Below are 13344 nucleotides of genomic sequence, written 5' to 3' on the forward strand. Positions count from 1 at the left end.
CACTGCGCTGCTTTAGATTTAAAATGAATAGAAGAGAGATCTAATCAAACAAGCAACGAAGACTGTGGATGAAGTGTGTGTGTGGAGGGGTCAATACAGTGTTTGCCTTTAATATGGAGACTGCTGCTTGTTTCTTGTTTCCTGCCTAAATCCGACGCTGGCTTCTTGAATAAATGACTCTGCTGCTATAGTTTTAACATGAGTAGAAGAGAAACCAGTGTTTTGTATTTGTGAAGGGTTGTCACGCTTCTCTTGGGGACTTGATGCTCACAATGGCACCTACTGAATACCAATCAGCAGGAGTACGAGTAACAGGTCAATTACTTCACCAGAGCCTGAGGTTTCCTCTTCTTCAGCCCCCCCTCGTCTCTCTCCCTCCCTCCCTGTGTGTGTCACTCCCCCTTTCTGCATGCGCGCTGCACCTGTACTGCTGCTGCTGCTTCTCGTGCGTCAGATGGTGGCAAGTAGACCTTTTCTCTCCGCGTCGAAGTGGCTGCAGACCGAGTCGACCTCTCCACGCGGCCGCAGGTTGTCCTCTGCAGCTGCAGCGTCCCTCAGCCCGCGCGTCGTCGATCAGCCATCAGCCGGACGCGCAACTTTTGTTGGTGTTTTTTACGCACAGGTTCCCAATTTGGAGAAAGAGCCGAGAGTATCGCTGCTCCCTCATCGTTACCAGCGCGCGTTTTTGTTTTTCCCCCTCTTAAATCAAAACTTCCAGTGGTACCATGCAAGTTTACGTGGCTGTGATATTCGCTTATGGAGTGTCGGGTGAGTTGAGCAACTTCTCTTTTTGGAGATTTTAAAAGCTATCGCGCACAAGTTGTCATTTATACCTGCTGTGATGCACTGAAAGAAAGAAGACTGTCTGTTTTTTAGGTTCCGAAGATGTCAGAAATCTGCACAAATGAGTAGAAAATAAAGGTAGAATGGTGACTTGGACTGAAAGACATGGGATGCGACTGTATCAGCAGGATCTCTAGTGTTATATTAACGTGTCTTGTTTTAATGCACCATGCGGGGGGCTGTGTTTGCGTTTTGGAGGTAATACTAATACCTGCCACCCACCAGCCGACGTAATAACCTCCTGAATATGAATGACCTGGCAGTGGGAGATACCGTAATCAGTGGGAGGCATCTCACGGGGTGCTCCGCTGATGTGAGCCTGAAAATAGGATTTAAACAGAGGCAGCACTCTAATTTCACATTAATGTGTGTGTGTGTGTGTGTGTGTGTGTGTGTGTGTGTGTCAGCAGCACATTTCTTGCCTTCATTGAATCGTTTTTCAGAGGGAGTGTCTCTCATTAGCAGGGTGCTGCTCCATCCATCCCTCCTGATAGTGCATGTGAGAAATGCTGTTAGTCACCGTCCAGTAGTTCTGTGCACATCCTTTGTGCCGGGTTCAGCAAGTTCAGCTGAAGCCTGGAGGACTAAATGTCCACAGAATTAACTCTGCCAGTGTTGGACTGAATAGATTTATGAGGAACCGGTTCTTTTCTGGGTCAGGATGTCTTCGACCCCGTCTGGCCGAAATGTTGCTTTCAGTCGACAGCCTGCAGAAACTTTAACTGTATTTTGTTCTCATAATAAATATACATCCTATAGAGGATAACATTTAAAATCCTGAGCTGAACCAGAACCAGTCCCAATAGACTAGAAAATGCTTGGGGCAGTTCAATGATTATCTCATCCTTTAGTCTGGCTGTGGACCAGTTTAGGTTAGTGCCTGTGGGTTTTCTCAAAGTGTAGAGTAAGATTCACTGGAACTGCTTCTGCTCTCAAGATACTGTAAGATTTGTCTGCTTGCATTAAGGGCTGCATGATATAGTAATATATATATATGTATATATATATATATATATACATATATGATTATTTTTGACAGATATTACGATGGCATCATGATTCATGATTTGCGGAAATTATCATTTGTGCATCATAATTTTCATTTTCACTGAAAAAAGAACTATTAAAATGATAATGTGACATTTTGTCTCCACCAAACAAAGCCAGAGCGTCTCTGGAGCAGGCAGAGTGCTGTTGTTCCTGGACCGTCTCAGTTAATGTTGCTCCAAGAGCATCAATCATCATACACTGATGGCAGGAGCAATTTGGGGTTCAGCATCTTGCTCGACATGCAGCTGGAGGAGCCAGGGATTGGAACCAGCGACCTTCTGATTACTAAACCTAACAAATAGGGTCAGAAAACTGAAAAGAAACAGAAAACAATAAGTGAAGTTAATGGAGAGTTAACTTTGTAAAACCTCTTCAGTTGATTCATTAGCTACTTTTATGAGTCATTTGCTGGAGACATCAGGGCTTTTTTCATCGTCTCAGTTGATGTTTTCTCAGTATTTTTACGAGCATTAAGCAAAACTCAGCTTCTGGATGCAACTGAAATTCATCACAAACCTGCTGCCTTAGTTTGCTAAAAAACGAAAAAGGTGCCAATTCCAGGTACCGGTAAAGGTTCAAATATCAACGATGCCCAACCCTTCGTGTTATAGATGATGTTTTACATGGATGTGAATACAGGTGTGCCTTGAGATTTTGGTTTCCCTTTGGTTTGAAACCCACTGCTGTACTCGCCCCACTGGGCGATGAGTGCTTGCTCCAGACGCAGTTGTTGTTGCTGTCTCAGAAGTTGCAGCAACATGAAAGGATGGTTCATCACCAGCACAGTGATATCGACAGTGCTTCATTATGATGCTTCATGTAATGTCAAACATTTCAACGTTATCAAAAAATGTCAGCTTCTTCAATTTGGATATTGCACTTGGCCATTTCGATAATATTTAAATTAACTGTGCCTGCCTAAATGTAAGTGATAACGGCATTCTTCAGCTTGGCTGTGGACCAGCTTAGCTTAGCGCCTGGGGGTTGTCTCAACGCTTAGAGTTTAATTATAAAATGAGGCAGCCTGGTGCTGCTTATGCTCTCATGATACTGTAAAGCGCCGGTCAGGACTGGAATCTGTTGCAGAAGTCTGTATTCTAGGTGTGTTGTCACAGTCGACAGATGTTCAGAAGCTCACAGAGTGATGCCCTAAGGATCTCCTGGATGCTGACCTGCTGTCAGTCTGTGAGTAAACCATGGTTTTTGTGATGCTCCTGGCCAGCTGCCTCCAGTTGTTCCTTATCGGTTTCTGTTTGGCTGACTTGGCATCGAATAAGCGATGGAGGCAGTCAGGGAGAGAGCTCTATCTGAGTGGTTGTCCAGTCTAGCAAATAATTGTTTCCACCCATTTAGTGTGCCTTATCTTGTATTTTCCTTTTCTCTCTCAAAAAGCAAAAGACCATGGGTTGACAATCTTTAATATTTAGAGCAGGACAGATAACCAGTGGCATAAAAATGTTGGCTATTTGGGCCAATCTTGCGTGAAATGAACGCTAAGACATTTTTTTCCATGAGGACAATGAAGTGGACAAGAATGGGTTGTTTTAAAAAGCTGTTTTTGAAAACAGATTTTACAAAGTGCTCTGACAAACAAACAAAAGCAGGGAGCTCAGGAAGAAACGCTCAATAGTCAAGCCGAACACGAGGAAGCCCGGTCCAAGCTGAGTTAAAACAAGACGGCAGAACAGAAGATGTAAAAACACAAAAAGTCAATATGAGTAATAACAAGTAAAAGGAATAAATGTTACATTAAAGTAATGCAAATAAAGACAAATACAAGAAAAGAGTCAATAAAGGACGACGAGAAGACGCCATCACATCAGAGGGATTCAGAACAGACAGAGTAATAAAATAATGAAGGATAATAAATAGATTCAAATAAACAATTAAAAGCAGTAAAGGAGGGTAAGAAAGACGTCACAGAGGAGCTAACAACCGATAAATAGACTCAGAGCAGCAAAAGGAATAAAAGATAGAAAGATGAAAAATCTGGCAAGTGTATAAAGTGGGTGAAAATAAGTTACTGCTTCTATATATTTATATATACATACATACATACATATACATATATATATATATATATATATATATATATATATATATATATTATACATTATATATATATATATATATATATATATATATATAGACAGAGCATAAGACATGAGGGCAGGGACAGTCGCGGCGCTGCAGCACAGAGATCTAAGACTTCTGCTCTTATAGCTTTATGCTCCCTTCTGTTCCCATTAACACTGATAATGCCCAGTAGCTGCTTGAGAGTCGATGCCTTTGTGTCAGGAAAACTACTCTCCTGCCGAAAAGATTATACTTTGACTGACAGGCTTCATTATGGGCGTGCAAATATGAGGACTTCTGCCGCTGCCCAGGCATTCGATTCACAGCACAATGGTATGCAGTCTAAAGCGAACAGAGAATTAACCAGTGTTGTCGTCCGCTTACTTTTTGCATCACTTGCACAGATTCTAATGAAGACGTTAATTTTCGGAGCTGTTGTTTTTCTCTACTTTCTTCTCTGATCATAAATATATCAGCTGTTCCCTCACGCTCTTGTATTGTGTAATCCCTTGGCTCATCTCTTCTTTGATGGAGTTCCTCAGAACTGAAATCATTTGGTTTTGTGATGTGGAGGCAGGCATCCTGTGTCCCACACATTAGAGGATGTCTCCCTGTGAAAAGATTTTTATAGTTTGCCAAGATTTTGCAAGTTTATACTCCAGGGACTGATTCATTCTTTGACATTTGTTTTAATTAAGACAAAACACGTCTTAAGACATCCCCCATTTGGTTTGGAGACAGAATAGCAGCGGTGTGATTCATCATCACTACAGCTCCTGTCAGGTGGGAATTTAAAAAGCCAGCACTTTGCTGTAGCCTCACCATTGTAATATGATTCATGTCCAAAGCAAAGCAAAGCCAATAATGGAGAATTACTGTATCTCTTGTCCTTTAATTCAAGGCAAAGCAAGGTATGTTTATTTGTACAGCACAATTCAGCCACAAGGCAACTCAAAGTGCTTTACAGGGGCATTACCTTACACTAAAAGAAAGTAAAAATTGCATTTAAAATACAATAAAAACAAGTAGGAAGACATCAAGAAGCAGAACATTAAAACAAGTTAAGAAATGGCTAAAGCTAAAATAGAAGGTTTAAAGGACTGCAGAGTAAAAGTCACAGTGCAGTTCAAAGCCTTAAACTTGCTTCAGTGAAAGTCTCAGCAAACAGAAAGTCTTCAGTCTGGATTTAAAAGAGGTGAGAGTCGGAGCAGACCTGCAGGTTCGTTCCATAATAACTGAGCGCTGCTCCTCCATGTTTAGTTCTGACTCTGTGGACTGAAGCAGACCTGAACCTGCCGACCTCAGAGGTCTGGATGCTTCACAACTAGCAGCTGATCACAAATGTGTTTTGGCCCAAAACCATTCAGAGCTTTATAAACCAACAGCAGGATGTTGAAATCTGTTCTTTGACAGACAGAAAGCCGGTGTAAAGATCTGAGAGCTGGAGTGATGTGAGCTACTTTCTTGGTTGTTGTTGGGTTTAATGTCAAAATACAAACATAGGTTAAGTTTTTAAATGAACAAAGTCGTTAAACTTTACAGACAGGCCAAACAAAAGCGGGCAAAAGGAAAAGCTTCAAATTCTTTGTTAGAGAGAGAATTTATTAATTTATCCTTTGAAAGTTAACGATAATTAACCTCAGCTTCACAGGAAATAAGAATAAAAAATCAATTTTTTGTAAAATGAGAAAAAATAGTTTTTCAGTGGTTACAAATTGCTTGAGGTGATTTTCTTGATTTGTTTCTTGAAAGTTACTGTACGTAGAAAACTAATGTCTGCGTCAAGCTAATGTCCTCTCCAGTTATTTAACGTAGGCGGAGACATAAGTACTTGCAGTTTCCACTCTTGCTTTCAGTGACAGGAGCGGCAAAGATCACAGGAAAAACTCCACGGCACTCTCATTAAACTATTAAAATGCCTTCATCGTACCGGCAGCGTCATATTCGACCTTTAAAACAAACTCATTGTGATGCATTTCAGCCTCCAGCCTTCGCCAGCGAGTCAAACTGATCTCAAGGAACAAACGGCCCTTTTATTGTAGTGATAGTCGTCTGTTCTTGATACTGAGACGCTGCCTCCAAAATGCAAGGTTAAAGGTAACAATTTGTAGCAACTGACATGTATTAATCTCTTATTTATGGGCCATTCGTGAGCTTATTGTAATGTGATGAGACCCTGCCTGTCTCTCCTGACTGCCTGTAAAGCTTGTGGAGGATTTGTTTAAGTTGTTTAATGCTGCTGGACTGTGGATTTCTTTGTGAAGGACTTGGGTCGGGTCCAGTGGACGTGACTTTATGCACGTTCTCACCAACATCAGTTTAGAAATGGAGTCCGATAACACAAACTGACACCCGGCCTCCAGCGCAGAGCCCCTTTATTTATAAATGTTTTTGTTTATTCCAGTTTTATTGTTCACCCCCGTCAGCCTGCTGGGTGAAGCTGCCGACTGTTAACGGAGTCTGCCCAGTGACCTTTGTTTCATGTCATTCCCCATCTCCGTCTTCATTTCCTGTCATTTCTCCACAGCCATCTCCAAAAGCCCTCCATAAAGAAAATGATGCTGAAAATATCTCGAGCCATGTTTGACTTGTTGTTTTCGAAAATAACGAAACGCACCCAGGAAAACGAGGCATTTCACCTGAAGCTGATTCACGACAGGCGCGAGAGGGAAATCTGTAAAGTCACTGGATGTTGCGACTGGAGGACTTGTTTGACAAACTCAGGTAGATGTTGTAAATGATTTTAGGGCGACAATCTGTTATATGACTTTGTACAGTTGAGGAAATATCAAAAATCATATAATTTTACCGGCATGCAAGCCGTGGATTTAAATATGAAAATACTCCAAAATGCATGTTGTGACATATGCAGTATGTGTTCATACATAATTTAACACACATAACATCAATAAGGGCACAACATAACAACACAGAAAAGTTAGTTCTGATTTAATGGGGCCTTGAACTCTTTCAGTGTCAGCAGGAGGTCAAAGGAGGCAGCCAGCTGGAGATGTTTGAAGCCAGAAGCAGGTCATCAGCCTCTCAAGGCTCAGCAGGGTGATGATTTTTAGATGACGTGTGAATAATGTAGCACAACTATCATTTTGTATTAATTCCAAAAGTCAAAGTAAAAATTATTAAACCAGCAAAAACTTCCATGTTACAAAATCGTTCAGTGTTTGACTATAGACGTAAGATTTACACCTTCTCATCAGAGAAGTAATATGAGGCGGTCTAATCAATTCACCACTGTAACGTCATCAACTCGTTAAATGTGTCATTAACCAGCTCTGTGTGCGCTGAATCATCCCAAGCGCTTCGTGACCTGTTCTTAAAGGGTACTCATTATCTACTCAACCCCATGCAGATGTGGACAGTCGGGTGTTTCTGAAGCTTCACAACAAAACAGCATTGCAGAATTCGGTGACGTTTGTTGAGCGAGACGAGCAGTTTAACACAAAACTTGATATTTTACTTTAGTTACGACAAACTACGACTGTTCTTACTTGGGAATGTATCTTTTAAATTGACAAACATCATATATGTAGTTGGTGGCGCCAACAATGGGACAATGCTGCACTCTGTTCTGCTGTGTGTGTGTGTGTGTGTGTGTGTGTGTGTGTGTGTGTGTGTGTGTGTGTGTGTGGTTGAACTTACCCTTTGATATCTCTTCTTAATGTTGGGAAGCCAAAACATGTGTGTGGAGTTTATTTCCAACAAAATGATATTTATTCACAGTGAACATGTCAAAACTATGGTTACAACAAACTGTACAGAGATGCAAAATCAGAAGACGCACGTATCTTTAGTTCTTGATGAAGGAGAATCTGTCTTACTGAGACATAATGCGGTGGAGCAGTGGATAAATAATCAGCCGGTTAAGAGCCGCGTAGACGACCAGGACAATCGGGAACTCTGTTCTGGTAGTACTTGGGTGTCAGTGCAGGGATACCAGTGTGGGTCTAATGTGTAATCTGCAGCTGGCTTGTCATTGTCCTGTCGGCTGCATGTTGAACCTGAGGTGTGAGAGGGCGGACTCACTGGTGTTGCATGTGAATAAGGAATTTAGATGATGATGGCAGGTTGACACGGCTGAATGAATCACAGCCTGCACAGAATAAAAAGTCTGCCTCACCACATGTATCAGTCTGTGCTGTTGTGCTGATGTCTCCATATAATTGAGATTCTTAAGTAAAAGACAAGACTGTCAGTTCAGAAGACACAGTAAATCAACATTTTTTGCACAAATAACAGCTCCCTGAATCACTGATAGATTGAAATGTCAGACGAGGGTTCTCAAGACAAAGATGAGTGGTAGCAATTTAGCATTCATAATCATGTTCTTGGATTCTTCTGCTTTGTTCATAGCACTTAATGTCACAGAGGAGAAGGCACCCTGCCCTCTTGGATATTTCCCCTGCGGCAACCTGACCGTGTGCCTTCCTCAGCCCATGCACTGCAACGGCATCGACGACTGTGGAAATCAAGCTGATGAGGAGAACTGTGGTGAGTCACTGTTTCAAACTGAACACTTGATAATATGTTCATGTCTACACCTGCAGTGTACCAGCTGTGTGGTGCACTTGGATAATCGCTGACATGTGTGCCGAAAAAAAAATCAGTTCAAGTTTCCAAACAGACCCTTTGCACAAAATCCACACTTTGAGCAAGTGTATTACTGTATAACCAATTTATTCTGGTTCCTGTCTATAGCAGTCATCCTTGCAGTATCCCCCCAGTCCTCGTGTCCTGCTTCATAGTTTTTGGCAATGTAGTGTTGAGGATGCGTTCAGGAGTCTCACGGCCTTGGGAGTGAAGCTGCTCCGTGCTCTGGTGGTACAGCAGCAGATACTCCTCTTTCTTTTGCCAGATGGCAGCAGGGTGAACAGACTGTGACTGGGTGGGTGTCGTCTTTTAGCATCCTTTTGTGCTCTGTACAGACATCTCAGTTCACCGATGTCACTGATGCTCTGTCGATGGTACCAGTTGATGTTCCCCGTCAGGATGCTTTCTATTGCTCCTCTGGAAAAGCTGACCAGGATCTTGCTCTGGAATTGAGCCTTCTAAGTTTCCGTAGGAAGCAGAGCCCTGATCTCAGTGCTATGAAACGGCAGGCTAAAACACTTGGTTGCATTAACATGTAGTCAGGTTTTGTTACTTACTGATCCAGTAGAAAGAAAACCAGTTTCAAAGCGTCTGAAGTCCTGTTGGTGAGAAGAACCGCATATCAATGAGGGAACAGACTCTGACACAACACCTGGCGTGCTCTCCATCAGGTGAACACCCGTCCGTTCACTCTTGTTTTACCTGGGTTTCACTTTCCCTCTTCGCCTTCTTTGCCTCCTCAATCAGCAGGGTTCATTTTATTTTACTGTGTAAGGTTTCCACAGTTATTGGAGTTGTTCCCCTCGTTACCTGGGGATAGCGATCGGGAGAGAAACAATGTCTCTTCCTGTTTTGCTTGCACAACGGCAGACTGAATACCACAGTAAAAGAGAGGCTGATAAGGAACCAATCTAGTTGCAGATGGTGTCGTTTTCCGACTGCCATTACACCGAGCAATCAGCATTTAATTCAGAATGACAGATTCAAGTGAAAACATTGTCAATCGCCAGTTTAAGTTAGAAAATGAGTTCATTGGAATGGCAGGTACTGATGTGGGGAACTGAGATTGAGTAGAAAACAATAAGATGAGCAGACAATCAAATAGAAACTCAGGCGAGACTCAGTGTCTAGATGAGGCTTTGTTGCTGCACTGTTCCTCCTCTTGCTTCCTGAAATGAGAGAGAAGGACAAGAGGAAGCAGAAAAAGGGGGTTCAAACAGGACTCGTGGATCGCAGTTAATCCGTAATCCATACGAACCCCTCCACCACAGCTCGGCAGGCATGTGAACCACAGATGAATGAAACATTTCATTATCACAGTGTGAAATACAGTTTTACTTCCACTGCTCCTTTCTAAAGTCATAATTCCCTGAACGTCGATGCAGAGGTGCAGTGAAAGCACATGTTCGCTGTGGTCCTGAAGGGCGTAACTTCAAAGAGCAACTCATTTAAAAAGTTGTCTCTCTTTCACCTCAGTGAGTGAAATCCTGTAGGCTTTCACTTTGGGCATTTTAAGTGGTGTAACTGGGAATCTGGGCATGCCTGTTGTCATAGAAACAGATAATGAGATGTTAGGTTGATTGCAACTCCCATAATGTGCTGCCTACCCTTTGACACAGCTCACCGGGGCAGCTGGTGTTCTTGAGCCCACGCAGCCTTAGTTTTAATGCATTTTTGGAGTTTGTGAAGTGTGCGAGTTTGAATCTTGTACTGAAGTTTCGTTCAGGACAACAAACTGTATTTCCCCCCAACAGGACAACATGTCCCAGCAGACTTAAAAACATATATTTCATAAACTACTGACAAACTGAGCACAAAAGAATAACCCTTATACTGCATGCTCATGAATAATTCTTATTAATATGATAATTTTTTTTCTCTTCAGAGATTTGCACAGGTCCCTTTTCTCAAACCCGTAGCCACCCTGCACCTGAAGGTCTTAGTACCAGATGCAACCCAACCTGTACTGATAATTAATTGGCTCCGAGCTGGTTGCTGCTGTCGGCAGTATAGCGGCGGACAACCGCTCGGGCAAATAAGCGAATGATAAGTGACGTTTTAACACAAACATCACGGTGACACATGCACATTGTGTGATGCATGTTTTCACTTGATTAAGTCCAATTCTGTTTCCACCTTGGCAAGACGAGTCATTAGTTGAGGTGTGTGTATTTTATGCACAGCTGGCCCAGTGTGGTGTGGATACCTTTATACATTATTAAACACCGGGGTTTCACAGCAGCTGACCTTCTACATGCTGGTTCTGTTTCCATTTTTCTTTTGTCTCCCGTTAATTTCACCCACAGACTCCTAATTAATTTCTGCCCACTCAACCATCCGACCCAGTGCAGGAGGCTATTGTGCCTCTCAGCACATCTTGAATTGACGACAGAACTTATTCAGTATAGAAACAAATCAGATTTGTGAAGTGTGTCATTAAACATACAGTCGACACTGCAGATGTCAGTCCAGATACGGTAGGTAACAATAAAAAGTTCTGGTTCAGCTCTGCTGATTCGCAGCTCCCGCCTGTTAAAACAGGCTTATGCATGACTGATTTCTTGAACTCAGACGATCATCAGTCATGACTCCTGTGATGAAACAGGTGCGGCTTATAAAATAGCTGTCAAAATATAATACATGGCATTTATAAATTCCTCTGACTTCCGTCAATTCTCCAGGCTCAATTTAGTCCTCCAGCGGGAAGGATGGTGATCTGATGTCAGCTTTGTGTCTTGTGCTGGTGGTTTCTGTCGTCTTATTAAAGAAGGAGCTATTTCACTGTGTTTTATACTAGAAAAAAGGCATTTTCCTCTCCAGACAAGCATATTTATCATATATTTCAACTTTAGATGACAGAAACACTCACTCACTTGTCAACGATCCTCTGGGAACTCAGTGCATCGCTTGGTGTTGATTGTCTGACTAAAACACAGCTCTTTTAGTCCATCAGCAGCTGAAGTACTACACTTGATGTCGTTCTGAATAATGACACCGGCAGGAAGTGTGGATGTCACTTTATGTCTAAAACACGGGAAGAAGATTAAAAACTGTAAATGTCCTCATATTTAACAATGTGTAGGCAACTGGACTTCAACCTTCATCAACATTTAACAAGTATCAGAGAAGTGATCTGTGAGTGGTGCAAGTGAGAATCTTGTAACGTCAAAGTCGACAAAAGAGATCAATCGCTAGTTTCAAGTCTTCTTCAACACAGCATGATGTTCATTTTGTAAACGATGGTCCCATTTAGAGTAAACTAGACGATAAAGCAGGGAATGCTTCAGGTCGTGGCTAGCTTGTGACTGACCTCCAGTTCTCAGTCAGCTCCACCCTCTCGTCCAAATATCACGTCACTCCTGGCTCCAAAAAACCAAGATGGCGGCAGTAGTAGTCCACAAACCGATGTGTGACGCCTCAGAATAGGTTTGTACTTGTTGCAAAGCCTTTTATCATCGTTCAGCTCTTTGTTTTGGTTTCAACTTCATTGTTTTGATTGACTCTAATGGCTCTCATCAGCGTTGTTTCCAGAAACAGGCAGATATCTCTAGAAACACAGCGTTTGCCTCTCATCCAGGGCTAAATGGCAGACAAAGTTATCCACTAGCTGGAGCATTTGGCAGCTGAAGAGCCAGACATTTCCTCTGGAGTTGGTGAGGAACAAAACAGAGCTAAACGGAGAGTGAATATTGGACTTGCATTCATCAGGGGCAACATAAACATAATGTAAAATGAATGCTGATGTTGCTTTATGTCTACTCTGTGTGTAAAAATGCCATTGTTCAGTTACACATTCATGATATTGACAATAAGAGAGTTGGGCGTTGTGTTTGTAGCGTGCTGCGTTGCCCCCAAGTGAGCAGGAAAAGCAGGTCACATGTCAGTCACAATTTCGTAAAAGTGTCTAACTCTTGCTTCAAAAGTTATTTCACTGAAATATTCACAAAACAGAATAAGTATAATACTGTTTTGATTGTTCTTTTTGAGAATGAGGCTTTGGAGTTGTAGCCTACCGGTCCCCCCCCTCACAGCATGTCCTTCATCACTCAGCGTGAACATTTCATTATGCTTTTGTTTTTAGTTTTACAGATTTCATGACTCACTTTTAATAAGTTCATCAGCACAAATAAAGTTTTTGTCTTTTCTTTCTTTTTAAATGTGAAGTGTTTGTTCAACGAGGCTGCAAAGATCAAATATCAACAAGCATTTCTTAAAGTGAGTTATTAGAGATGAACAGTTATATCTTCAGCTACAAAGTAAAAGAAATGAGCATCTAACTTCAGACATCTTAGATCTTACTCTTCTCAGGAGTTACACATTGCTCATCTTTGAGTTTGAAGGTCACTGATAAACTCCTTTTGGGGCTGTTAGACTTTCAAGCATGACAAAACACCAAGCCCCTAAAGTATTAAGTTTAAATGCATCAATGTCGTTTGAAGGGAAAGCACGAAACACCTTGTTCTTCAAAATCCTATACGTCGAACCAAACGAGATGAAATAAATGATGGTCTGTCCTTCAGGTAGATGAATCCATCAAGCTACATTGTGGCGTCTGATTGATCCAGCAGATTTTAGAAACAGGGAGAGCACCATTCTGTCAGGACGGCTTTTAATGGCCTCTCCGTTCAATCTGTTTTGAGCCGTTTGAAAGATTTAACGGTGCAAATTCTCCTGCTGAAAATAGCAGCTGTCTCTGTGGTGTGGGGAGCGTAATGTGCTTGTCCCACTGGGGGACACAAGTGCCAGGGTGTGACGGGATGGCCTGATATT

The 13344-nt window shown here is 42.0% G+C and overlaps 1 protein-coding gene across 2 annotated transcripts in view; it reads left to right on the forward strand.

Moving 5' to 3' along the window:
* Window positions 1-592: 592 nt before the first annotated feature.
* The window catches only part of rxfp1 (relaxin family peptide receptor 1), a 69656-nt gene continuing 56904 nt past the window's right edge, over window positions 593-13344 (forward strand). For both annotated transcript variants that reach the window (XM_084352605.1, XM_084352606.1), the window contains exons 1-2: window positions 593-768; window positions 8338-8475. In XM_084352605.1, coding sequence (XP_084208731.1) covers window positions 726-768; window positions 8338-8475 — 181 coding nt within the window. In that variant the 5' untranslated portion in view covers window positions 593-725. The remainder of the gene's footprint in view (window positions 769-8337; window positions 8476-13344) is intronic.

Source organism: Pagrus pagrus (genome assembly GCF_965226575.1).
Source record: "Pagrus pagrus genome assembly, chromosome: 5".
In the NCBI taxonomy this organism is placed as follows: domain Eukaryota; kingdom Metazoa; phylum Chordata; class Actinopteri; order Spariformes; family Sparidae; genus Pagrus; species Pagrus pagrus.